A 26689-nucleotide genomic window follows, 5' to 3' on the forward strand; every position below is an offset into this window, starting at 1 on the left:
AACCTCATAAAAATAATAACAGTAACCAGCTACCCGTAGTGAGTGATCGAAAAACTTTATGAGTGTAGATTTTAAAGCATGTTGTGGTTGTTTTGTTTGTTGTGCATCCTCCAAAGTTGGGGGTGACGGTGCACTGGTTATCCCACTGTTATTGCCAATTGACAAGACCAACAAAGATATAATAACCTCACAGTTATAATACTGATGGTAATATTAGAAGGATGGATGATCATCTAGATGATCTTGATCTTTGTCTTTTATACAAATAAATTAAAATACTTGTATTTTTGATGATTAAAAAGATTGGGATTGAACTTTAACTGTAACTGTCTATCATTTCGTTTAAATATGATCATATATTTTGGGAAAGAATCGAATCGAATTGGAGAATATGAGGGTTATAAATATATGTATATATATGGTTACCATTATAATATTTTTTTAGTATTTTCAAGCAAACCAAACAACACACTGGTTATTATTATTATTATTATTATTATTTGATTAAATTATTATTTGTTGACGTTTTATGTGGTGGATGATGTTGGATTCGTTCGATTTATGAACAACTACCACTAATTAATTAATGAGTTAAACTAACTGTCCAATGAAGGACGTTAGATTTATTTGCTTGTGTGTATAAATATATAATAATTATATATGTAAATCTATTTTTGGATTAATTTGTATAGATCATCAAATTCATTCTCTGTAATAATAGTTGTTCCATTTTGTTCAGCTTTTGTTATTTTACTACTACCTGCATCTTGACCCATTAATAAATAATTGGTATTCTTTCGAATCTGACTTTGAATGATTCCTCCAAAATTGTGTTGCACAATGTCTTGGATTTCCTCTCTTGTCATGTTTTTGAATTTACCTGTCACTACCACATTCTTGTCTTTAAATATACTCGATTGTTGTAAAGTTGTTGTTGAACTATTCTTCTTTTCATCTGATCTATTTTGATTTCTATTTTGTGATTGACTATCATAAACATTATGTTTTTGAATGATTGATAATAATTTTTCGATTCCGTCTTTTGATTGTTGATCAGTTGGATGGAAATAGTAATAAATGTTGGTTGAAATGTTTGGACCGAGATCACCAACAACTTCAATGTCTTGAAGGGATGCGGTGGCTAGTGACTCGATCGTGGTGAATCGCTCGGCCAGCCACTTGCAGCTGGCTTTGCCAACACCCGGTATACCGAGCGCGCAGAAGAGGTGTGCAAGATTCTCCTTTTTGCTCTTCTCAACCGACTCTATCATGTTGGCGACTTTTTTGTCGCTGAATCCACGTAGCTTTAAGAGTTGATCCTTTTTGTCGGCAAGACTGTACAAATCGCCGATATCCTGTATCAAGCCATACTCGAGCAACACTTTGATCTGCGACGGTCCGATCCCCGTCATATTCATGCCGTCCTTGCTGACATACCAACTGATACTCTGGAGTCGCTGGTTAGGACAGTTACTCTCAAAGCAGTAGTAGTCTTGATACCCATCTGGCTGAGACAACGGTGATCCTAGTGCACACGGACATTTGAGTGAGTCGCCATCGGTGGCGGATGTAGGACACCGATCAAACATATCAAGTAACTCTTTCTTGGTCATTGGTTCTTTTGCATCGAGTGATTGGATGATCTTGGGAATGACGTCGCCAGCTCGTTCAACCAATACACGCGATCCTGTACGAACACCAAGTTTCTGAATAAACAGTAGATTGTTGAGTGTGGCTCGCGAAACGGTGACACCGTGGATATCGACGGGTTCCACCTCTGCCACGGGTGTCACTTTACCAGACCGACCAATCTGCAGTTGGATACTCTTTACCACCGTCGGCATACTTCTTGCACCAAACTTGTAGGCGACAGCCCATCTCGGCGACCGATTAGCCTGTCCCAGTATAGCTTGTTTCTCCAACGAATTAACCTTGACCACAATCCCATCGATATCCCAATCAAAAGATTCTCTTTTCTCTCCAGACCACATTTTAATAAATTCTTCCAATCTTGATGAATCTCTCTGTGACAATGATCCAACCAATATAGCATTTCTATCAATATTAAATCCAATCTTTTCAAGTAATATAATATTATTATTATGTGTATTAGTATTATTATTATTTTGATTATTATTATTTTGATTATTATTAATTTGATTATTTTGATTTTGATGAATAAATAATTGATATGATATAAAATCAAATTCAATACCAAAAGGATTATCCAATTCTTCTTGTTTTGGGTCTAGAATAGATCGAAGTTTACCAGATACTATATTTCTTGTATTCTTGTATTCAACCTCGTCATTCATTGATCTCCAAGTATTTAACTTTTCAAGTTGGCTCTTTTTAAATACAACTTCACCTCTTACTTCGATCTTGTCGTTTTGACCAAGTGTAAGATTGTTGTTGTTGTTGACCAAATGAGAAGTAGATATTTGTTTTGGTAATGATGGAATATAATATAATGCATTGGTTGTTATAATTTCACCAATATCTCCATCACCTCTTGTTGCAATTCTTTCCAATTTACCAAATGAATCGTAAACTATTGATAATCCAATACCATCATATTTCAATTCACAACTAAATTCTAAATTATTATTATTGTTGTTGTTTGAAATACCACTACTACTCTTTGATAGATTACCCAATACTCTTGATTCAAATGCCATTAAATCTTCTTTTGAATAGGTATTGTCAAGTGATAACATTCTAACTATATGTTTAACCTTTTCACCTCTTTCATTGCCTGCCGTTGCAATAGGTGCTCCTACTTGATTGATTGGTGTTGTACTACCACTACCACTAGCCGACAAGTCTGTACTTCCAGAGTACTGTGATTCATACAATTGTTCTAAAGTTTCTAGCTTTTTGAACAACATGTCATATTCAAAGTCTGATATGACAGTCTCTGATTTGTTGTAGTACAAGTCGTTATACTTGTTGATATCATTCCTCAATGTTTTAATGTCATCTACAAGTTGATTTCTACTATAGTACTTGTTGATTGGTGATGATGATGATGATGATGATGATGATGATGATGATGATGATGATGAAGAGGATGAAGACGTCGTACTACTATAACGATGGATGAAGGGATGGTGCAATGCAGACAAAGGTGATGCAGCTGCAAACCTGAGGTTCAATGATGTTGGTAACCATTTGTTGAATTTCAACATTTGCATCTGAACAATTAATTAATTATCTGTCTCAACCAAAGGAAGAATGACTAAGTTAGTTTGTTGGTAGAAACATTAGAATATACATAATTAAAATTTAATAAAAAAAGGTTTTTTTTTTTTTGTATAGCGATGTTCAAAGACTATCTATTTATTATTTATTTAAACAATTTTTATAATAGTTTTAGTTATTTATATAGAGTCATGAACGAGATAAATCTATCTATATAGTACATATATATATGAACTTCAAGGATTAGTACTTTGAAGATATTTTGTTTTTTGTCCCAACATGATTTCGACACGTGTTCAAGGATCGAGGAGTTGACTCCATCCAGGCAACGGAACACAAGGGTTGTTCCACGTGTCGTGTCGTGCCGATCCGATCAACCAAGCTGCGATCACCAAAAGAGGATGAGGAGGTTTGTTGTTACAATAATAACACTGTCACACTATGGCGTCGGTTGGTGTCACATCTTCTCAATACAATACAAGTTGTATTATACAACCAAGGAATTTTCCTTTTAGATATATTGGGTTGGAAATGAATTGTCTGTTGACAGCAAAGATAAGTCTTTCTTTGTCCCAACCCTCCCCCCATACTATCATCGGAGGTATGGAGGGCGTGTCTCCACACATTTGGGTATGTCGGTCAAAGAACCACGTGGTGTCCATGGCTCACCATTTTATTTAAGAAGAACATGTTAGCACCGATAAACGCACGACACACTCAATCTTCTAATCATGATTGTGTTTACAAAAGATATTATAATCAATTTTTCAAAAATGGAGGAGGTTAGCAACATCAACAACAACCTTTAAATACAACTCTTCAACCAACCATATTGCAACACATTAATTATAACAAATAATAATCATTGTAATAAGGTAACAAACACACAATTTTTTTAACCTTTTATCAAACCAATATTTAACTAATTATTTATTTATTGATTTATTTTAGATGGATATTGTAAAACCAGGTATATTAAGACCACCAACTGTGTTGGAACAAATCTTGGAAGCTCAACCTGAAAAACTACCAGACAAATCCAATATTGTTCATCATTTCGAGTTTGAATTGGAAACATTGCGTACTGATATCTACCAAAAAGATGATGGCAAAACTTATACAGCCCTCCCCAAGACAAGAGTCAAACGATCAGACGAGCCAGAAAGAACATTAAACATCACTGCCAAAAATGATGAAGTTCCCGAGTATGACATCTTCAAGGAGTTTACAAATGATGCCACTGGTGATGCAGAGGGTATGGCCATCCTCAAGAACATGTCTATTTTTGACAACAAGGGAAGAAACGTTGTCAAAGAAAGAGCTGAAAAGTATATGATTGAAAATATCCTTTATTGTACTGGTATGTAATATTAATATTATCAATGTTTCAATCAATCATTCGAATGATCATTCATTGTGTATTTATTTACAAATATATTTATCTTTTCTTTTTTCTTTTTTCTTTTTTCTTTTTTAGATCCAGCAATCTTGGCATTATTTGATATTAAAAAGCCAGATCTAGCTGGCTCGAGATTGGACCTTCTCGATACTGATGACCGTAAAAGTTTCTACAAAGAATTATCAGTTCCATTCATTGCCTATGTTCTTGCTGAAAAGAACCCAACCGATCCAATTGTCAGTAGAATCAGTGTCTCAAAATGCCTTGAAAAGTTAAAGAGTGTAATGTTGGAACACAAGGGAAAAAAGTATGTTTCAATATTCAACAGTATAAATATTTATATCACTCATACTAACCATAACCATCACTCTCTCTCTCTCCAACTCATTATAGAGATATGTTTAGTATCCATGCAAGATTTTTGTTTGAATACGCATTTTATGAATGTAGACCGTGGATGGGTACCTTTTTAAGAAATCCTGATAGATGGTCTCGTCTCTTTTACTTGTATACCAGATCAGATGCATTCTACAAAACTTGGGATTCATTGTACATAAAGGAGAATGCTAGGTATGTGACATTTCATTGATTTGTTCTTATTCTTACTCTTGTTCTTCATCTATTTCCAACACTAACATAATAATTTCTCTCTACTACTCTTGTCGTATTACATAGAACAAGAGAAGATTATTTTGCTGAAATACAAAATGTTAAGGCCATTCTCAATGTTCTTGAACCACTTGGCAAATATGCCAACGATGCAGTATTCTATATGAATGTTCACACTATGTTTTATTATATGGGTCCATCTCGTAAGTACTATCTGATAAATCAATACCAAAAAGAAAAGGAAAGATTAGAAACTCCTGCTTGTTGTTAACTCATTTTATCCGATTAATCACTGCAGTTAAGAAAAATGATGTTATTGACAAGGCACTCAAAGAGAGTGTAGCAGTTCTCATGAAAAGAATCAAGGAAAAGGGTAGCCAAAGCCATCAGAATGTGATAACATCTTTGTCGTTCAGCGCAGGAATGGGTGGAGCAACAACTGAATTCCACAAAGCACTTGTTGAGATTCAATACCAATTACTTGATGGCGTCGATTTTACAAAGGGACCTGCTGCCTTTCTTGATGATCTTGGTAACAAGTTTTATGCCAAACTCAAGGTTAAATGTCCATCGCTCGTTTATAATCTTGCCTTTAAAAATGTTTGTTTGGCTATATTCCGTGGTTGTCAAGTATGCAAATATATATATATATATTTATAAAACCAATATCTATATAACAACAGTTGAATAATTAATATTAATTATTATTGAATCTCTTTTTTTAAGGCACTTTTGATTGGATATACAATTTACAACAGAAAGTCATTGGATACTTTTAGCAAGGCATACTTTACACTTGATTCTATTGGAGTTGTTTTAGACGTTGCTACCTCTATAAATGCTGGGAACGAAGGATTCACAGAGATTGGAACTTACATTGGCAAGCTTCTCAGAACCATTCCAAATGCTGAACTTCAAACTGCATTTGATTACATCTTTGTTGCCGATGCTGCTTCTTTTATTTTAACTAGGTATTAAATAGCATAGAACGGAATGATGTTTTAATGATTAATAATATTAATACCTTTTTTTTTAATTTCCTTTAGATTTACTCCAGTTTTACTAGGTATTTCATTTATCAAATCTCTTACCGATACTGTTGATGATCTGAAAGAAGGAGGATGGGGAAAAGCCGTTTTTGATGGAGTAACAGCATTTATCTCTCTTGGAGCAGCTCTCTTGTTATTTGCTGGAGTCGCATGGAGTGGACCTTTGGCATTGTTGACAGGTGTGACAGTTGTAGTTATACAAGGTGCCAAATCACTCATCTTTGACGATCCAAGTGAGACCAAACAATTCTTTGATAAATATCTCCCTGCTGATTTAAAGAGAACTTCCCCAACTGATAAAGTATACGTACCAACCATCTTAATTAATGGTTATAACAAATAATAATAAGAAACAAAACGTGACTGAGCCATTTCTCTCATTGAAAAACCCCAACTTAAAAAAGAATAAACAATGTTATTTATTATTTTCAAACTTATCGTTTTAACATTTTGATTTATTCTTTTTTATTATTAGATTTATTTTAGATTAATATTACAGTATTATTTGTTGTTGATTATTATTATTATTATTAAATTCTTTTAAAAAAATATTTAAAAGTTGATTTTTCCAATTTTTGTATTACACCAACATAATCAAATTCGTGAGGATAGGAAGTGACTGTAAGTGGAAAGGTGTAGGGGTTAAAATGACACTTGATAGACATTGATTGAATGTTTTGTGGAATACCTGTCAATTCCAATACAAATGGTATTGGATTATCCCAAGTTCCACTTTCGTGTTGGATTTTGATTGATTTAATATGATGATTATTTAAAATCAACATTTTCATGTTATCTTTGATCGAGTGATAAATAGAGGTCGTCCTCATTGATAAAGCGATATTTAAGACAGTAATGGATAAAGGTAGAGTGATAGGTGGTGAGAATGTGATATCTTCAAGTCGAAGTTTGTTAAGATTCTTGAATGATGCTAATAATACAGTCTCTATGTGTTTTCGATCGGCATTCCTAAGGTTAAGTGAAATGGCTTGTAATCGATCTTTGGTAGACTGAGTTAGTTCCATATACCTTTCTTGGAGATGGACAGGTAAATATAGTTTTACAAGTGATGTCAATGATGACAATGCAGAGAATCGTAACTTGCTGGCATAATCATATTCTTCGTCAGATTGAATAAATCTCGACATATCCAAAACGGTTAGTGACGAAATGAGAGGGATCTTGCCAAACCCATCCCAAAGGGATCCCACAGAGAGATGTACAAGTTGTGATGGAAACGATGGGTCTTTTGGATCGAAATTGAAACGATGGATATCGTCACCATATTTAAAACTATATTTTTGAATCGATGGAGAGATTAATGATTGAAAAACATTTTCCGTGGAAATGCCTTTTCCTCCTTGAGTAAACAAACTACCAATTGGGAATACACCTCTTGTATTCTCTTCTAATCTGTGAGAAAGTAAAAAGTTTGTTCGAAGGTATTTTGTTATGTACCAACTGATCAACATTAACTCTAATTGTTTTGATCTTGATTCCTTTGTTGTAAAAAATACAGTGTCTTGGTGATGGTGTTGTGGACACTGGTTGGTTTCTCTTCTATAAACCTCTACCATTGATGTATCGAAACAATCCCATAATCGATCATCCCATACTCTACATGTGCAAAGTGATGTATAACTCTTCCACAATTCAACAATGATTTGATAAAGAATCACATGTGGCAAGATAATAGGTGATTGTTGTTGTTGTTGTTGTTGTTTAACTTGTTTTTGATTCTTTTTTCTTCTTGTTAAAATAATTTGTTTTGGTCTAGTATTATTTGAGTTGAATTTGGAAGAGTTGAATTTGAATCCTTTACAATCAATCATTTCTATATCATCTTTTGTTAACTCTTTTTCATATTCTATCATTATTTTTTTAATATTATTATTATTATTGTCGGCAAGTTGATTAATTAGACCAGAGAATGAAATGGAACGACATGTCATTCTATTGGTGTCCCAATTATCGTCTTTGATGTTGAGATGAGTAATATTATTATTTGAATGGAGGAACTTTGGTGTTGGAAATGATGAATAATTGGTTGTTATTTTAGTGATGGTACAAGGTAATATTAAATTATCAAATGTAACATTATTACTATTATTTGTATCAATATAAATATGTTTTAAATTTTTAAATTGTAAAATATTATTCTTATTATTATTAATATTATTTTGATTATTATTATTTTGATAAATTTGTTGATTAAAACTAATGAAAATAAGTTGAAGTGATTGTTTAATTGAATCTTTTAAATATGAAAATTGTAAATGATTGAATCGGTATGGTAATAATAACTTTAAGAGTGGACGATCAAGTTGCCCAAGAAAATAGGTTACAGTTGGTTCGGTGGTTGTCATACCAAGTAGGTTGATAGAGACTAGTTTCTGGTGACAATGAAATGGATGTACCAATAAATGAATCAATGTCTTGTCTTTAGATATGGTTCCTAATAAGACAAGACTATTGACTTTTGAGAATGTTGGTAGTGACACGACTTGACCAAATGTGTCTACTTGTTGTTGACGATTTGGATTATCGATATTGGTAATCTCTAATCTAGTACAATTCTCTAGTATGGCTTCGTTATTCTTATCTCCAAGACCTCTGAATACCCATGTAAATAGTGACAGTGGTATTGTCAATGACCGAATATTTTTGATTGGACTGTACATGTTTGTCAAGTGTCCAGCGATGACTTGTGGACGTCCATTGCAAATGATGATATCTGTGAATAGATGAGATAGTACAAATTGACGAGTATCCTTTGATATGGTCGATAGTTTAAGTCTCCATCTCCACCGGTCTTTGGGTGTGGGAGGTATACGATCGGGAAATTGAACGCCAACATCTCTATCACTTTCACCATTACGATCATGTCCTCTATCATTGATACCAATGATTTGGTAGAATCTATTACGCGATTCATCTCCACCACCAGCTCTATTATCATAGAGTGAGTGAAAAGGACATTTCTCGTACACTCTCTGAGCATACTCTATCAACTGTAGTCTTGCTAGTGATGTCCTCTGTTCACTAAACCGTCTCCTCAGCTTCTCTCCGTACACATCTTCTGTTGAACACACACAATAATCTATTGTATGCCAAGCATATTCTATTATTCTATTTACAATACCTTGGTTAAAAGGTAATTGTATGTTGTCGATGTAAGTGTCCATCGATGATGAATAAATAAAGATAAATTAATTTTTTTTTCGATATGATGACCGACCAAATCGACAGGTCAAACAAAAAATCAAAAAAATTAATATTGTATAATGTTATGTTATGTACTACACACGAAGAATAGTAGTATTAATACTACAACAACAATTGCAATTTATTTATTTAAATAATAAAGTAAATTTTTTTAAAATAGATTGATTGCCATGTGGATGGTGGTCTGGAGGACCGACAGACAAGTCTTGAAGATATTTTAATGTATCGTCTCGTCCATAGGTCTTTGTCATGGCAATTGCTTCTTTTAGAATATTGTCATTGATTGTCATATTTTTGTTGTTACTACTACTATGTTGCTTTGCCATCCTTGCCCATAGTGTTAGGGAAATATCGGAATGTTTGACAATGTATTTGGTGACTTCAAGGTGATTGAATATGATTGACATCATCAAACCATATGGTGTGAATTGAAATCCTTGTGTTTTATATAGGTATTGTACAATCTCTAGTGATCCAGCTATACAACACTCATCAATGATCCTACTAGTATTTTCATTACCTCCATAATTATTTTGTTGGTGTTGTTTTGAAACTCTGTAATTTGGAAAGAAAGCTTTGAATAGTTCAAAGTCTGTATTGTTTCTAAGGAATGCTCCAAATACACTTTTCTGGTTAAATGTGGTGTTACTGATCGTTGGCAGTATGGTTGGATAGTTTGGGTGTTGTTGTCGATACTTTAAAACTTGTACCAGACGTGGATGAGAGAACCAAAATTCAAGATTGGTTGATATCAGTTTAACCGATCTTACTCCCATCACCCTATGAATCAATCGAACTTGATTAAATATATTATACATTATTAATTTACATCCAAATAAGAAATGGAATAGTTTTGGTGAAACTCCAGTAGATGTTGAAGTTGTTGTTGTAGTTGAAATGATTGACTTTGATTTTGATTTACTTTTAGGTTTGTTTTTGTTTTTGTTTTTGTTTTTGTTTTTGTTTTTGTTTTTGTTGTACATGAGTAGATTGATAGGTCTAATTTTGATACCACCTAATTCAGCATCATTATGTATACTATCAATATACTGTTGATTAAATAGATTGACAATTACTTGACGGAAATCTAATCGATGTGATTCAACGATGTTGTTATTTCCATGTATTGACATTTCAAGATACTCGATGATACACTCATGTTCTTGCATCTTGTCAATCATATCTTCATAGGTTACACATCTCGTTTTCAAGAGATCAGATTTACTTCCTATCATTAGGACTTTGATATCTTCGTGACAGTATCTCTCTACTTCACGCATCCAATTTAAAATGTTGTCATATGATTGTCGAGAAGTTAGGTCGACTACCAATACCACCAACTTTGCTCTTCTCAATCTTCCATAACATGTTCTATCCCATCTATTATTAAATCTAAATAGATACTAAATAGAATACAAAGAAAGAAAGAAAGAAATTAATACTATAATATTTCATTTCCAAACATTTTGTTTATACATTACAAGTTCATATGTGATCGAGGTTATTGTTTGATCATAGAATGTCAATGGTGGAGGTGAAAAGGGATAATGCAAGATGAGATCATCATTCATTTGAAAAGTATCATCCTTTTCTAAAAGTAGTCGTGCTAGACTCATCTTGCCAACAGAGTTGTCTCCTAGCATCACTATTTGATAGTTATTTCTGTTATTATTAGACATTCTTATTATTTCTTCTTTCTTTATCTATTCTAACTATAGTTGTTGTAGTTGTTGTTTCATTATAAATGAATGATACTCGAATTGAGTTGAACATAATATTATCAGTCGCAATCTATCTCTCCATCTTCTTTTGACCACACGAACAATGAACAAAATTAAGCAACCCAAATCAAACTTGGCTCAAATTCTATGAATGACCTTTTCAATCTACCATTTTAATGATTAATTAATAAAATATATTCTTTGTAATAAATTCTATATATATATATATATATAATAATAATAATAATACTACAAAATTCATAAACATACTCTATTTAAAAAAATTATTGAATTTATTCTAAATTATATAAATTAATACATACATTTCTGTCTCCTAGTCAATGTATCAGAAATGGTGTATGTTTTTTGATATGGGCCGAATCGAATATACATTCACTCCAAACAAATTTGAGAGCAGAACTGTTGTTCAAAGGTACCAACCAATAATTGACGAGAGGGAGAGAGAGGACTGGCTGGTGGGAGTTAATTGATTGATTTTTACAATTATTTATTCCACTCTTGTTAATCATCATCAACTTCTTCCAAATTATTATTTGTCTTTTCATTTCTTTTGGAATGATCCGGTTCTCCCAATTGCGTAACACTGAATTGTTGTTGACAATCGCTTTCTTTTTGTAAATTAACCATTTGGATATTGTGATGGGGAGAAGAGGGAGGAGGAGGAGGAGGGGCTGAAGGTGGTGGAGAGGGCACATATTCATTTGTTTGTGGTTGATATTGTTGTTGCTGCCATGGAGGTTGAAGAGTATATGGATAAGGTCCACCACTGACTCCATAGAATGGTTGTTGTTGTGGTTCTTCTTCTTCTGAAGGCCAGTAGGAATAATCCATTGGTGGAGGCGATGATAGATCCACTGTTGGTGTATAGGTTGCCCGCAGTTTTACTTGAAACTCTTGTTGTTTTCTTTCTGATGCTTCTTGGGTACTACGACTAATACGATTTTTCTTTTTTGCATTTCTATGTGCTGCGCAACCACAAACCAGCATAATAATGGACACTAACGTAGCCACTCCAAAGAATATACCAAAAAATGTACCAGGGCTTGGAGATGACATGACTTGCTTACTAGTTTCTTATCTATGTAGTTTATCTATCTGCAATTAAAAATAAAAGGGGAATGCTGTTTTTCTTTATATATACAAACCCTTCTCCACACCGCCACCACCACCGCCACCAAACAGGTGGCACTTTGGTCAAAAAATGAGGTGGTCCGACAATCGAAATTGATCAACACCCATTTTTGGTAAAAGACACAAAGGTTTAACCAGGCGGATAGATAGATAGATTCCCCAAATCATCTGATGAGAATCTATAGCAACCCCCAAGTCTGTATCGAATTCTCTCTCTCTCTTTGGTTCTCGAGAGATAGTTTTGTTTGTGAAAAGATAGAACAAAGATATCTTTGTCTCTCTCCTTTTTGGTATTAGTGTAGGTGTACTCCTCTAACTCATCTTTGTTCACAACATCACATCAATCATTCTGTTCAACAACAACAACAACAATGATTACTTAACTAATTAAATAACTAATTATTATTACTAGTTGGCTGAGAGGATGAAGAAAAGAAAGACTTTCAAAAAGAGCACACTATCAAATATTGATCAATTTATTTTTTTATTTTTTTTTTTTTCGATATGAACTGAGACTATTGTCAGAGCAGTGATCACATTAGCATCTATCTTCGCATATATAAATAAGGAAATATAGTTAACATAATCACATCATCACACTTGTGCAAACCACAATATACATACATATAAACAACTGTCATTTAAACCAAACAACAACAACAAATAAATATTTATTGATAAAAGAAGAAAGAGACATAAAGCTTTTTTAAAAAACATAAGAATAATATAAACAACCATTTTGTATAATAATAATAATATAATATAGATAAGAGATAAGAGAGGAGGAGAGAGAGAGAATGAAATTAATAAAGAATTTAATAGAAAAAGATTATAGTGGAAGTGTTAAACTACACATTGAAGAGGAGGAAGACTTTTGGCATATATACAATCTATTGCAGGTAGGCGATCGAATGACATCGTCTACTATTCGAAAGATACAAAAGGAATCGGCTACAGGCTCTGTACAGAATGAACGTCAACGTATCACCATCACCATCAAGGTGACCAAGATTGACTATGACGAAAACTCGAATCTCTTGCGTGTGTCTGGTACTGTGTGCGAGGAGAACAGACTCGTAAAGCTTGGCAGCTTCCACACGATCGATTTGGAGGTAAACAATGACTTTATGGTGGCCAAGGACGAGTGGGACATGGTTGCAATCGAGTTGCTCAAGACATCGACCGACATTGCTCAACGTGCCGATGTCGCTGCACTCATCATGAACGAAGGTCTTGCCAACCTCTGTCTCATCACTTCATCCATGACCGTCATCAAAGGTCGTATTGAAGTACCCGTGCCACGCAAGGGTCGTTCCACATCTGAAAGTCATCAAAAAGGTCTAGAGAATTTCTTTTCTCTTATCCTTCAATCCATTCAACGTAATATAAACTTTCAAGTTGTTAAATGTTTTATTATTGCAAGTCCTGCTTTTACAAAGGTAAACAAATCAAACTAAACTAAACTTAACAATATATATTAATATTAATATTATTTTGGTTGTAGGATAAATTTTATCAATATATGGTTGAACAAGCATCCAAGAATGATATGTATAAAGATATTAAATTAAACAAATCAAAATTCATATTGGCACATTCATCGAGTGGTCATAGATACTCTTTAAAGGAGGTATTGTCTGAACCAACGATTCAAAGTCAGATGACCAACACCAAGGCTGCCAGCGAGATAAAGGCACTTAATTGCTTTTATGATATGCTCAAAAAGGATCCAAATCGTGCCTTTTATGGATACGATCATGTCAACAAGGCAAATGAAAAATTGGCTGTCGAGACTCTACTAGTCACCGACGACTTTTTTAGAAAGGATATTACAACAAGAAGAAAATATGTAGAATTAGTACAATCTGTTAAAAATAATGGAGGTGATGTTAAAATTTTCTCTGGTTTACATGTTACTGGTGAACGTATGTTTTAAAAAGAGACCGACAGGATATCAACATTAAAGAAGATTATATTTATTTATTTATTTATTTATTTATTTTTAGAATTATCAAAATTATCAGGAGTTGCAGCCATTTTACGATGTCCATTAGAGTTGGAAGATGAAGAAGAGGAATATATAGAAGAAGATGATGACCAAGACGATGATGATAACTCTAGTGAAGATGAATATGAATTTGCATCAATCTCTAATAAATAAACACTCTCTTTTTTTTTGTAATAACATATATATAAACTGGGTTCAATTAAATCTTTGATTCTTGTTGTAATATCCTTTGAACATTTATTATTATAAATAATTCGATTACTTGATATACCAAACCTTTCTCTCTTTTTTTTTCCACTTTTCTTTTACATATTTAAATTGTGTTTGGGTTGTTGATAAAGATGAAGAAGAAGAGATGGTGGGAGATTGTAATGCTCTATTATTTACAGTTTTTAAATCTTGAATTCGAACAATATAATATTTGAATAATGGATTTGATATTCTTGATGCAATTTCAAAATCCAAGAGACCATTTACAATGAGGAGATGACTTTGATCCAATTCTCCTTTGAGTTGGTTTCTCTAAGTGTTAACTCTGCGCATAGATGTGTAATGTTGTTGAGATGACTCATATTATTATGATTGTTGGAGAGAGTTTGATTGCCTGAACAAATAAACTTTGTGAGGTTCTTGTAACTCACCAGTTGTTCCTCTCCAAAAGAGGCTGCTCCATACGTTTCGACAGAGTCTTGAAGGATGGGGTTGACGGTCAAACCTAATCTATATTTGACGGGCATGATGAGTTTGATCATTGGACGATCCAGCAACTTGACCAACTCTAATACCAAGTCACCACCTTTTTGGTAGATCCATTCAGGATCATAAGTAATGTATTTAATATTGATCTTGACCAATGTCTGAATACTAGCGAGTACTTTAAAGTCGCTCTTGTCCAACACCATCATTCCAGCTGTAAAACTAACCAATCCTTGCATCATGGTGCTCATTTGAACGAGTGATTGTTTGTTGATGCCAAAGCTTCCATAGAATACATCTTTTGGTGACACCCGATAATATCTCTGTTTCTTGGACACTTGGATCAAAGTTGGATACTTGGTTGAAAAGATTCGATCAAAGTTGTAATGTATCATTGTAACTGATGTAGGTCGTTTGAGAGCGTTCCAAGGTTGATACAACATTGAATAGTTGTTTGTTGACCGATGCCAAATAGAGTGCCATTCGATATCTGGTCTGTCTATCAGTGATCAATGGTAACGAAAAATCAACTTCTCGTCGACTATCTAATAACTCATCTCAAGTAAATCTAAATATCTTGATGATGAGCTGTACTGGTAGTGCATAATTGACAGTACCAACATAATATTGTTTGGTTGGTGCTTCCAATAAACCTTGTTGTTTCTTTGTTCTTGATTGCTTAATATTAAAAGGATTGATTCTTTCTTTTTTTTTGATAAACTTCCTCCTCCTATCTTTCTATCTCTACAAATTTGTTGTAATCTTGTTGAATCATATCCTTTTAACTCTTCTTTTGTGTATTCATATGAGTATGATTGATTATCCATTCATTATCACAAATATTTGTTACATGTATGATCAAAGAAGAAAAACAAAAAAAGATTATTTGGTTTATTATTTCTTTTTTTATCCTTTTCCCTTTCTCTTTCCCTCTCTTTTTCTTTTGTAACTGTGTAAGTATTGTTAATCTTATATAATTGTTTGCACATTTTGAGCTTGTTTCTAATGATCAAATCTCATCAGAAACATAAGCTATCAAATCTCCTTTCTATCATTCTTGTTCGCTCCAAAGCAACGATATTATAACGTTCAACTCAACAACAAAGAGAGATGGCAATGTTATCAGTGGTATCATTGGATGAAATGCGATCACAAATCAATTGGCATGGGCTGATAAACATGAATTGTAGAATAGGCTCAGGTATCAATCTATGGTATTCAATAGACAAGACCAGGTTTTTAGTAGTACTCCCTTTCACTTTATAAACTATCCAAAAACACCACAATATATGAAGGAGTTTGTGATAAAAGTGAATTCAATACCAGCAGGTGTGCAAGTTGCCATCATTGTATATGATGGATTTCTAGAAGGAATGCAAGACATCCTTCTTCCAGCCTTTCAATCTCTTGGCTCAACTAGGTTTCAAGAAGCTCAACACTTTCAAAAATATTGTATGATTGGTTGGAAGCTATATGCAGCAGTAGAATCGTATGGTGACGATCCTTTAAATAACGGAGAGGTTCGAGTCAGTTTTCCAAATGACAACGAGAGGTCTGGGGTACCCACCTCCTCCATGCCTAACCAATCATACTACAACTATGATGATTTTGACTTTTCACGATTGACCAATTATAATAAATAACATACATATTGAGCACCACCATTTTAAAAAATATGTTTATAGTCTTGGAGCCATTAATTTATCAAGAGTTTGAAAAAAAATGTGGTTGTATTGATAGGGTCCTTTTGTCCAAACACTCACAAAGAGAGAGATCAAGGGAATACTCATATTTGATTGTTAAAACACTCCTCTTCCCAAAGTGATCAAATTTGAATCACTTGTCTAAATGTTGGCCCTTCAACAATAGAATGTCATCGCATGAATTCATGAGCTTCCATTAAAAAATCAATAAGATTCTCGACCCACCATTAAATTATACACAACATCTTTAAATTTAATCAATCAACGTTGATTGTAATATAAATAGATATTGGATGATCAAAGATATATAATGAATCTCTAGATAGCAAAACACTTGGTCAGTGAGATTCTTTTATTTTATTATTTAATTTTTACGAGTCATAATTATATGACTCTCCTTTCTTTGGATGACTCCATTTCTAGTATGTTCATTATTATCATGGTTAATTGTTTGTTATATTATTCTTTATATTATTATTATTATTATTGTTATTATTATTATTATTTTGTCGATTTGTTACATTTAAACTTGTTCTTTCTTGGACATATAGTCTTGTTGGAGGTCGTCTCGTGTTTGGCAATCTTTCATCCATGGATATACAAAATATTTAAACTTTCTTCCAAAGTCTTGTCAATATCCTCTTGACACTCTTCCTCTTCATCTGTCCCATTTGAATCGTGATATTGTTGATATTGGTTTCTTTGCGGCTATTATTACAAATACTCTTTCATGTCCAATTGTATATTGTTGAATGTTGATTCCAGGAATACCAAATCATTCCGTCCAATCTTTTTCAATTGCATTAATTACATTTTCCACCAGATGTAACTTCTCCAAACGATGATGGAAACCCATAAAACCTAAACACGATGTTTAAATAAATAAAGATTTATCAAGCAAGTCCAACAATTTTTTGGTTTTCCTTCTTTTCAAAAAAAAAAAATAAATATTTTAATCAAAAATTAGTACAAATAATAAAGAACTAGGATATATGCTTTAAATACTTGCATCGTGGTATGTTGACAAAGCAAAAAGAGACAGATAGTTGATCAACATTAAAGAAGATTATATTTATTTATTTATTTAATTCCTATTTTTTTTTAGAATTATCAAAATTATCAGGAGTTGCAGCCATTTTACGATGTCCATTAGAGTTGGAAGATGAAGAAGAGGAATATATAGAAGAAGATGATGACCAAGACGATGATGATAACTCTAGTGAAGATTAATATGAATTTGCATCAATCTCTAATAAATAAACACTCTCTTTTTTTTTGTAATATAATATATAACATATATATATATATATATAAACTGGATTCAATTACATCTTTGATCTTCTTCTTGTTGTAATATCCTTTAATCATTTATTATTATAAATAATTTGATTACTTGATTTAATATACCAAACCTTTCTCTCTTTTTTTTTCCACTTTTCTTTTACATATTTAAATTGTGTTTGGGTTATTGATAAAGATGAAGAAGAAGAGATGATGGTGGGAGATTGTAATACTCTATTATTTACAGTTTTTAAATCTTGAATTCGAACAATATAATATTTGAATAATGGATTTGATATTCTTGATGCAATTTCAAAATCCAAGCTACCATTTGGATTGGTATTTTTTTTGGATAGGTTCTCCAATGTTGTCAATGATACAAAAAATGAGGAGATGACTTTGATCCAATTCTCCTTTGAGTTGGTTTCTCTAAGTGCTAACTCTGCGCATAGATGTGTAATGTTGTTGAGATGACTCATATTATTATGATTGTTGGAGAGAGTTTGATTGCCTGAACAAATAAACTTTCTGAGGTTCTTGTAACTCACCAGTTGTTCCTCTCCAAAAGAGGCTGCTCCATACGTTTCGACAGAGTCTTGAAGGATGGGGTTGACCGTCAAACCTAATCTATATTTGACGGGCATGATGAGTTTGATCATTGGACGATCCAGCAACTTGACCAACTCTAATACCAAGTCACCACCTTTTTGGTAGATCCATTCAGGTTCATAAGTAATGTATTTAATATTGATCTTGACCAATGTTTGAATACTAGCGAGTACTTTAAAGTCGCTCTTGTCCAACACCATCATTCCAGCTGTAAAACTAACCAATCCTTGCAACATGTTGCTCATTTGAACGAGTGACTGTTTGCTAATGCCAAAGCTCCCATAGAATACAGATAGTTTGGTGACACCCGATAATATCTCTGTTTCTTGGACACTTGGATACTTGGTTGAAAAGATTCGATCAAAGTTGTAATGTATCATTGTAACTGATGTAGGTCGTTTGAGAGCGTTCCAAGATACCAGTGTCATGTGGTCCAAGTCACAATAGGAGAGTTGAAGAGATGATCCAAAGGTTGATACAACATTGAATAGTTGTTTGTTGACCGATGCCAAGTAGAGTGCCATTCGATATCTGGTCTGTCTATCAGTGATCAATGGTAACGACAAATCAACTTCTTGTCGACTATCTAATAACTCATCCCAAGTAAATCTAAATATCTTGATGATGAGCTGTACTGGTAGTGCATAATTGACAGTACCAACATAATATTGTTTGGTTGGTGCTTCCAATAAAGCTTGATTCTTTCTTTGTTCTTGATTGTTTAATATTAAAAGGATTGATTCCTTCTTTTTTTTTGATAAGCTTCCTCCTCCTATCTTTCTATCACTACAAATTTGTTGTAATCTTGTTGAATCATATCCCTTTAACTCTTCTTTTGTGTATTCATATGAGTATGATTGATTATCCATTATTATTATTATTCATTATCACAAATATTTGTTACATGTATGATCAAAGAAGAAAAACAAAAAAAGAAAAACAAAAAAAAAGTTTATTTATTTCTTTTTTTTATCCTTTTCCCTCTCTTTTTCTTTCTTTTCCTTTTTTCTTTTTTCTTTTTTCCTTTCTTTCTTTTCCCTTTTCTTTTCCTTTTTTTCTCTTTTCCTTTCTTTTCTCCTTTTGTCATTGTCACTATCACTATCGCTACTGCTGCTACTACTGTCACTAAAATTGGATAAATAACTTTTGATAGATTCCACCCATTGGTCTTCCTTTTCTCTCTTTTTCACTTGTTTAAATGGAACAACATCACTGTCGACATCGATCACCATTCTTTGTTGTTGTAATTGTTGGACTTTTAATGGCGGAGGTGCAGGTTTGATATTTATAACTTTATAATAGGTTGGTTGTTCAACAAGATCTTGATCTTTTGGAGGTGGTGGAAGAGGAAGTGGATTAAATGAAGGTGGTTGTGGAGAAGGAGGAGGAGGAACAGTAGGCTGCATTAAAATATCTTTATCAATTGATTTAATGGATTGTGGTTGATTTGTTGTTGTTGTAGTCGTACTAGTGGTTGGTGTCATTGCGGGTCCATTATTTACCTTTAAAGTAATCGGTTTGTTTGATTGGTTTTGTTTCACAAATGCTGAAAATGGGTCATATTCTTCTTCATCTTCATCGTCTACTTGTTGATTATTATTATTATTATTATTATTATTTGTTGTTTTAATTGGTTGTAGTTGAATATTTACAATTGGTTGTTGTTTAACCTTGTTACTATGGTTATCATTTTTAAATTCTTTAAATGGATCGTATTCCTCTTGATCCCCATCAGTATCATCTTGAAGTTGAGTTGATTTTGATAAATTATCTTGTTCAATCTTGTGAATTGGTGTATATGTGGTAGAAATTGAAGTAGATGCATTATTGGTAGTTGTTGTTGTTGTTGTTGTAGTAGATGGCTCTGTGAAATTAAATGGATCAAAATCTTCGTTTGTAGATAGTTCTTCATCATTACTTTCAAAAATCGCTTTAAAAAGATCCATTGGAGGTCTTTCTGCTTGAATAAATGATTCTTCTCTTGGTACCACTGCTGCTGCCGGTGATGATGATTTTGTTGTTGTTGATTGATTATTATGATCAAAATTTAGATCCCAATCTAATTGATTATTATTATTATTATCATCTCGTCGAGATGAACCAGATCTATTATTATTACTATGTTGATTATTATTATCAGGTACCAAACCAAATCTTTTAGATAGCAATGATTCAGGACGCCAAGTTAATGTGGTACGTATAGGTTTTACTTTTTTGCTGTCTGGCAATTCCTTTGATTTAGCAATATTTAAACCTTCCTCTGCAGAAACGAATCTACTCGCAAATGCTTTTTGAATTGATTCTAATTGTTGGTTTGGCGTCGCAAGTGGTGCTGAATTTCTAATTAAAGGTGGCACCATTCCACCTTGTTGTTGTTGTTGTTGTTGTTGCTTTTTAGGTTGGTCTCTTGTCAACATGACCTCATCTAAAATGATTGATCGTTTATCGGCTGTGAAGGTGTTGGTCGAGACCAGTTGCAAACTTTTGTTGATGATTGCCGGGTCGAGAGGAGCAGTGTATCGATGTCTATGCTCAACATATGATGATGGAAGAGACGGTGGTTTAAACCATTTGGTAGAGAGTGTTGTTTGTAGTGATACCACATATCCACGTAATGGCAAAGATCCATCGGAACACTTCCTATGTCTTGCACTTGTATCTTTTGGCATCAAAAAATCTACATTACTATTATTTACTCTATTATTATTATTATTACCGTTATTATTATTATTATTATTTCCTGTTTTTGTTAAACCACCATTTTTACCCAATGTTTTATCATATCTTAATAGATTATTAGTGTTGTTGTAAATGTCATTGTCTTCATCTTGGTCATCATCGTCATCATATCCCAATCCTGCAAATGTCAATCTATTACCAATTTGTTGTTTAGGTTTGTTTGTTGATGGTTTCAAAGTCATTGGTGAAGATGATGTGATTGATTGTATATTTTGTCTCATTTGTTTAACTTCTGCTGATGGTTCATACCCAACCCCATATAAATCATTTTTAGGTGCATATTCTACTGATTTGGCATACTCTTTACCAAATTCAATTGATGATAATACAGTCACTTCCTCTTCTTCCTCTTCATCCTCTTGTTCATCTACTTGTTTATCAACTATAGTTGATTGAAAACCAACACCAAAATCATTATCAACGATTACAATTTGTTTCTTTGGTTTTCTCTTTTGATAATGTTTCTTGACAACTCTTGTTTGTCCTTCCTTCCATCCCATTCTTTTAAGTAATTTTAAACCTATTGGATCACTATTTGGTTTAACAATATCTTTAAATACACCTTCAAATAAACTATAATAATAATAATAATAAAAGGTTTGATATTAATATTAATATATCATCAACAATAACATAACAAAGATCTTTAATTTCATACAGTTTTGAAGTATTATCATTTTGATTATTATTATTATTATTACTGTCAGATGATGTATCCATAAATGAAGCAGTGCCACCAAACAGATCAAACTCTGATTTTGTCTTTAATTCTTTGCTTGCCAATTCTCTTTGATCCTCTTCATCCATAAAGTCAGATGTAGAGTATTGTTTAAAGCTTGATCTATCATCCTTTGATGATTTGAATGCTGTAGGTGTCCATCCCTCTTTTGAACCAACTGTATTAAAGTAACCTGCTGAATAACCACCTGTAAATGCACCATGAAATCTCTTTCTACCTCTTTCATCTGTTACTTCTTGTTTCCAAACTGGTAAATATTTGTTATCTTTTGTACTTGAAGAAGAGGAAGAAGAATCTTGTTTATCTCCTCCACCTATTAATGTTCCAATCAACGATGATCCTTTTTGTTGATGTTGTTTATTATTATTATGTTGTTGTTGTTCATGTTCTAAATATCTCTTCATATAATCGTTTCCACCACCTCTGTTGTTTGTTGAGGTTGTAGTTGAAGCATGAAGATGATAATCAGATACATTATTGTTATTATTATTTTGATTATTATTACTAGTACCTCTACCTCTTTTCATTCTATCTACTCTTTTCTTTCAAGAGGGAGGGATATTTGAAACAAACAATAATAACAATGAAAACTAAATCGTGAAGTCATGACCCCAACTTTGTTATTAATTTATTTATATTTACAGATTTTCGCAAGTAAGCGAAATACATGTACGTATATACATTGAATGATTTATTTAAATAGCAAGAGAGAATAGATTTCTACCAGATTTTAATAACATTCCTTCATGATTAAGTGAATTGAGGATTTGATCGAAATTATCAGTTGGAAGACCTTTTCCATTGACAGCTCCAAATATATCGTCTTTGGTCAATTGACGTTTACTGTTACTTTTGGCAAACCGTTCAATAGCCGCCAAGTATTGTTTAGCCAATGAAGCATTACTCATACCACGAGCAGACTTTCTAAAATCGTGTTTTCCATGTTCATCTTCCAGTGTCTCTAGCAACGATTGTTTCATAATTTCCACTACATCCTCTGCGTCTTCTTTGTTGACATATTCACGCAACTCAATCTTTGCTCGTGCCTCTGCCAATCGAATGAGTGATTCTAATTGTCTGGTTGTGACTGGTGCCGAGTCATACTTGCTCGATCTAGTTCTAAGACCCAAATAAAATTCTTGGATCACTGCTGCAGCCTCTGATGTTAACTTTGGTGTAACAAACTTTTTTGCATAGCCAAGGTATTTTCGCATAACCAATGGTGACAATGCCTCTAATCCTTCTTCAGGTCGTACTATTAATCTTGTTGCCAATGGAACCTTCTCTCCCTGCATTAATGATAATTGTTGACTTTCTGCTCTTTGTGTAATATCTAAACAAAATAAATAAAAAAACACAAATGAATTAATAAGTCTATCAATAAATAAAATTAAATGTCTAGTTATATAACTTTGATATTACATACATTTTTGACTATTTTGTTTTCTTTTTCCATTGACTGAATGTAACTATTAAAATTAAACAATCATTGATTAATATATAAGTATTTAATATTTAATGTATATATACATACATCCATAATATGATCTGAAATAATAGCATCCATATCTTTACTTTTACTATCAAGTAGAATAAATATTAAATCAAATCTTGATAATAAAGGTGCACTCATTTTAATATTTTCTGCTACTGTCTTGGCTCGACTAAAAAAAGAAAAAAAGGAATTAATAAAAGAATCTTTCTTTTCTATTACTATTTTGATTTTATTTCTTTGTCTTACTTGTAATGGCCACCAATTGGATTAGCAGCAGCAATAACACTTGTTCTTGCTGGTAAATTACAAACAACACCAGCTTTGGCTACACTGACTGATTGTTGTTCCATTGCTTCCAAGAGGGCAGGATGTTCTTTTGGCATTTTATCAAATTCATCTATACAGCAACACCCTTGATCCCCTAGAACCAATGCACCAGCTTCCAATGCAAAATCACCTGACCCTTGCTCCTTGTGAAGTGATACTGTTAAACCGGCACGTGAAGTGTACCCACCACTGACATAGACACCACGCGGTGATATATTTTGAAAGGATTTTAACATTTGACTCTTACCAAGACCAGGATCACCGACAATGAGTACATGGGGATCACCACGAATCGAAAGTTTGTTTTTGCTTTCAGTGTTTCTAGGATTACCTCCAAATAGTGCCAATGTCAATCCAGCCTTGACCATCTCATGTCCATATATACTAGGACACATTGAATGTACAATCAACTTGAATATATTAGCTTGTCCTGCTACCTCTCTAATTCCATACATATCCTTTACAGAAAAATTGGCCAACTTTGATTTTACACTACTTTCACTATTACCACCATTACTCGTATCAACTGTACCACCAGTATGTTTGTTACTATCAATTGAATTTACATCTATATATACATAAAATACAGTTTTCTCTCCACCTTGTTGGTTTTGTGATCCATCTAAAAAATAAATAAAAGAAATCTATTAATAAATGAATAAATGAATGAATAATTTAAATCTTCTTTAGTTTAGTTTACCATCATATTTTTTAACAATACCACAAACTGTTACCATGTCACCAGGTACAACAGTTTCAACCATATCCATTGTCAATTCACATTCAGCGGATTTGGGAACACCACCACTATGATCGCTTGGATCACTTTCCTCTTGTACACGTATTTTCTGCCAATCGACAGAGACTGCTGTGTTTCGTAGTGGTTCGATCTTACCCTTGCAATTTGATGTATTGCATCGAGTGGGTATACGCACACGACCATCATCAAAATACTTTTTAATCGTAGTTGCACACGCCGAGCAATAGAATGACATGGATTTGATAAGTGGTCGCACATTGCTGACACGGATGACCGTGCCTCTAACCGACACGAATTTCCCGAGCAAATGTGCACGCAACTTGGAGAGAGGTAGCATAGGTGAAAAGTTGCATAACCGTGCCGTCACCTTACTGCGCTCCTCTATGATATGTGCATCACCAAACTTGACATCATTTGCATCTCTTGGTCGCATACGTACGCCAGCACCAAACAATATATGGTATATTGCAGCACCCATACAATCAATTACCAATTGTGGGTAATCTCTAATCATCAAATCCAAACGATCCTCTCTTTTAAATACATGGTCTCTCAACATCAGGTAATCCAACAATACAGAGTCACTACCCTCATCCATTTTAACTACACTCTATAAACATATTCGCGAATCAATCAATAAAACATATTAATATATCATATCATCCATCTTCTTCCCTTGAATTCAATTACATACAAGTCTACAAAGTTCTCTGAGATAGGGTAAACAAGTCTTTATAAAGTTTAGACGCATTTGTATCATCATTCTCTCGTGATCTTCACCGACGGCAGTCCAATTATCTTCAGAGGGTGCAAAGTAGAGAGAATTACCAACCATATCAGACAATGATTCGATTGCTCTATCTTCAGTTTCATAGTTTACATATTCCTGTATGATTCCACCACCAGTCGTCGTTGATGATCTCAGATTAACAATCTGTGTACTAGGCAGAACTGGTAGATATGTATCAATTGAATTCATCCTTACAGAATTGATCTATCTTTCTATTTAATATCTATATAGATATCTATCTGTATCTTCTTTGAAACTAATAATAATATAAACAACCAAATTGAGTCGACCATCATCTTATCTTTTTTTATTTTTTTACTAGAAATCGACAACAATGAATACGATTCAGAAGAACCTATTTTTGGTAGTAGAACCATTGAGTAGTTTAGTATAGTTTAGATTAGATTACTTGTTGACCTATGATATGTTGATTGATAATCATTCAATTCACTCATTTACTACAAAATATTAATATAGTGGGAAGATAATTTAACTTTTAAAAGTCTTTTTCTTTTTCCTCCTTCTATCATAGTCATAAACTCTAAAGATAGATTTACATAATTTTATAAATATATAGTTTATGGTTGGTTGTATTGACAGAAATCGATTCCTAGATAATCATGAATCTTTTCAAGTAAACAGTAGTCACTCATCTCTCATTTACAACCTCAATTATCGATGTCGATCGAAATGTTGTTTTGGACTTGAATAAATTGGTGGAAGGCGTACCGGTACGTATGCATCAATCAATCGACTCTCTTGCAAATTTGCATTGTTTTTCAACATATATATTTATATATTACCATCAATAATATTGTAACAATTATTACTATAATACAAAGATTAGTAATAATTATTGATATAAGTAGAAATTAATACCACTGACACAGACACACTCGGTTTTAAAAGAAACAAAGAATCTCCTTTTTTATATTTTTTTTTTATTATTATAACAAAGACATCTGACTCTTTCTCTCTCTTTCATTCATTTATTATTTATTTTCTTTTTATTATTATTATATTGTACATATCATCCATCCATCACCTTCCCTTAAATTCACATCCTCTAGAGGTTTCCTTGTTCACTCTTTCACATCACTTTATTATAATTAAAGTCTAATCATCATTACCATCATCATCATCGTCCATCACAGTATAAACAACAATAATATATAATATATACTAT

The 26689-nt window shown here is 33.0% G+C and overlaps 11 protein-coding genes across 11 annotated transcripts; 3 read left to right on the forward strand and 8 right to left on the reverse strand.

Annotated features, from left to right (window-relative positions):
• Nucleotides 1–668: 668 nt before the first annotated feature.
• Nucleotides 669–3873, reverse strand: DFA_03823 (BRCT domain-containing protein; the record flags this gene model as incomplete). Its single annotated transcript, XM_004366176.1, has 2 exons — nucleotides 669–3194; nucleotides 3871–3873. 2 exons carry the CDS (start codon nucleotides 3871–3873, stop codon nucleotides 669–671), a joined length of 2529 nt encoding a protein of 842 aa, XP_004366233.1.
• A 101-nt stretch (nucleotides 3874–3974) lies between these two features.
• Nucleotides 3975–6601, forward strand: DFA_03824 (uncharacterized protein; the record flags this gene model as incomplete). Its single annotated transcript, XM_004366177.1, has 8 exons — nucleotides 3975–3983; nucleotides 4153–4561; nucleotides 4679–4907; nucleotides 4994–5170; nucleotides 5276–5412; nucleotides 5508–5839; nucleotides 5936–6180; nucleotides 6256–6601. The coding sequence occupies 8 exons, from the start codon at nucleotides 3975–3977 to the stop codon at nucleotides 6599–6601; spliced, it is 1884 nt and encodes a 627-aa protein (XP_004366234.1).
• A 187-nt stretch (nucleotides 6602–6788) lies between these two features.
• On the reverse strand, nucleotides 6789–9443 carry DFA_03825 (uncharacterized protein; the record flags this gene model as incomplete). The annotated part of the gene is made up of 1 exon (XM_004366178.1): nucleotides 6789–9443. The coding sequence occupies one exon, from the start codon at nucleotides 9441–9443 to the stop codon at nucleotides 6789–6791; it is 2655 nt and encodes an 884-aa protein (XP_004366235.1).
• A 165-nt stretch (nucleotides 9444–9608) lies between these two features.
• On the reverse strand, nucleotides 9609–11162 carry rabW (Rab GTPase; the record flags this gene model as incomplete). The annotated part of the gene is made up of 3 exons (XM_004366179.1): nucleotides 9609–10279; nucleotides 10313–10875; nucleotides 10960–11162. 3 exons carry the CDS (start codon nucleotides 11160–11162, stop codon nucleotides 9609–9611), a joined length of 1437 nt encoding a protein of 478 aa, XP_004366236.1.
• A 564-nt stretch (nucleotides 11163–11726) lies between these two features.
• DFA_03827 (uncharacterized protein) lies at nucleotides 11727–12212 on the reverse strand (the record flags this gene model as incomplete). Its single annotated transcript, XM_004366180.1, has 1 exon — nucleotides 11727–12212. The coding sequence occupies one exon, from the start codon at nucleotides 12210–12212 to the stop codon at nucleotides 11727–11729; it is 486 nt and encodes a 161-aa protein (XP_004366237.1).
• A 941-nt stretch (nucleotides 12213–13153) lies between these two features.
• Nucleotides 13154–14517, forward strand: pelo (putative translation factor; the record flags this gene model as incomplete). Its single annotated transcript, XM_004366181.1, has 3 exons — nucleotides 13154–13795; nucleotides 13861–14281; nucleotides 14363–14517. 3 exons carry the CDS (start codon nucleotides 13154–13156, stop codon nucleotides 14515–14517), a joined length of 1218 nt encoding a protein of 405 aa, XP_004366238.1.
• Nucleotides 14518–14837: 320 nt separating this feature from the next.
• Nucleotides 14838–15887, reverse strand: DFA_03829 (uncharacterized protein; the record flags this gene model as incomplete). Its single annotated transcript, XM_004366182.1, has 2 exons — nucleotides 14838–15416; nucleotides 15714–15887. The coding sequence occupies 2 exons, from the start codon at nucleotides 15885–15887 to the stop codon at nucleotides 14838–14840; spliced, it is 753 nt and encodes a 250-aa protein (XP_004366239.1).
• A 352-nt stretch (nucleotides 15888–16239) lies between these two features.
• Nucleotides 16240–16776, forward strand: DFA_03830 (uncharacterized protein; the record flags this gene model as incomplete). Its single annotated transcript, XM_004366183.1, has 3 exons — nucleotides 16240–16274; nucleotides 16307–16549; nucleotides 16746–16776. 3 exons carry the CDS (start codon nucleotides 16240–16242, stop codon nucleotides 16774–16776), a joined length of 309 nt encoding a protein of 102 aa, XP_004366240.1.
• A 1078-nt stretch (nucleotides 16777–17854) lies between these two features.
• Nucleotides 17855–19522, reverse strand: DFA_03831 (uncharacterized protein; the record flags this gene model as incomplete). Its single annotated transcript, XM_004366184.1, has 2 exons — nucleotides 17855–17977; nucleotides 18290–19522. The coding sequence occupies 2 exons, from the start codon at nucleotides 19520–19522 to the stop codon at nucleotides 17855–17857; spliced, it is 1356 nt and encodes a 451-aa protein (XP_004366241.1).
• Nucleotides 19523–19609: 87 nt separating this feature from the next.
• On the reverse strand, nucleotides 19610–22658 carry DFA_03832 (putative G-patch-containing protein; the record flags this gene model as incomplete). The annotated part of the gene is made up of 2 exons (XM_004366185.1): nucleotides 19610–21965; nucleotides 22051–22658. The coding sequence occupies 2 exons, from the start codon at nucleotides 22656–22658 to the stop codon at nucleotides 19610–19612; spliced, it is 2964 nt and encodes a 987-aa protein (XP_004366242.1).
• Nucleotides 22659–22826: 168 nt separating this feature from the next.
• Nucleotides 22827–25692, reverse strand: mcm8 (MCM family protein; the record flags this gene model as incomplete). The annotated part of the gene is made up of 6 exons (XM_004366186.1): nucleotides 22827–23464; nucleotides 23558–23600; nucleotides 23666–23795; nucleotides 23873–24575; nucleotides 24654–25323; nucleotides 25408–25692. 6 exons carry the CDS (start codon nucleotides 25690–25692, stop codon nucleotides 22827–22829), a joined length of 2469 nt encoding a protein of 822 aa, XP_004366243.1.
• Nucleotides 25693–26689: the final 997 nt, after the last annotated feature.

Source organism: Cavenderia fasciculata (assembly GCF_000203815.1).
Source record: "Cavenderia fasciculata unplaced genomic scaffold Scf_Dfasci-G-b-285a01.f1-5, whole genome shotgun sequence".
In the NCBI taxonomy this organism is placed as follows: Eukaryota; Evosea; class Eumycetozoa; order Acytosteliales; family Cavenderiaceae; genus Cavenderia; species Cavenderia fasciculata.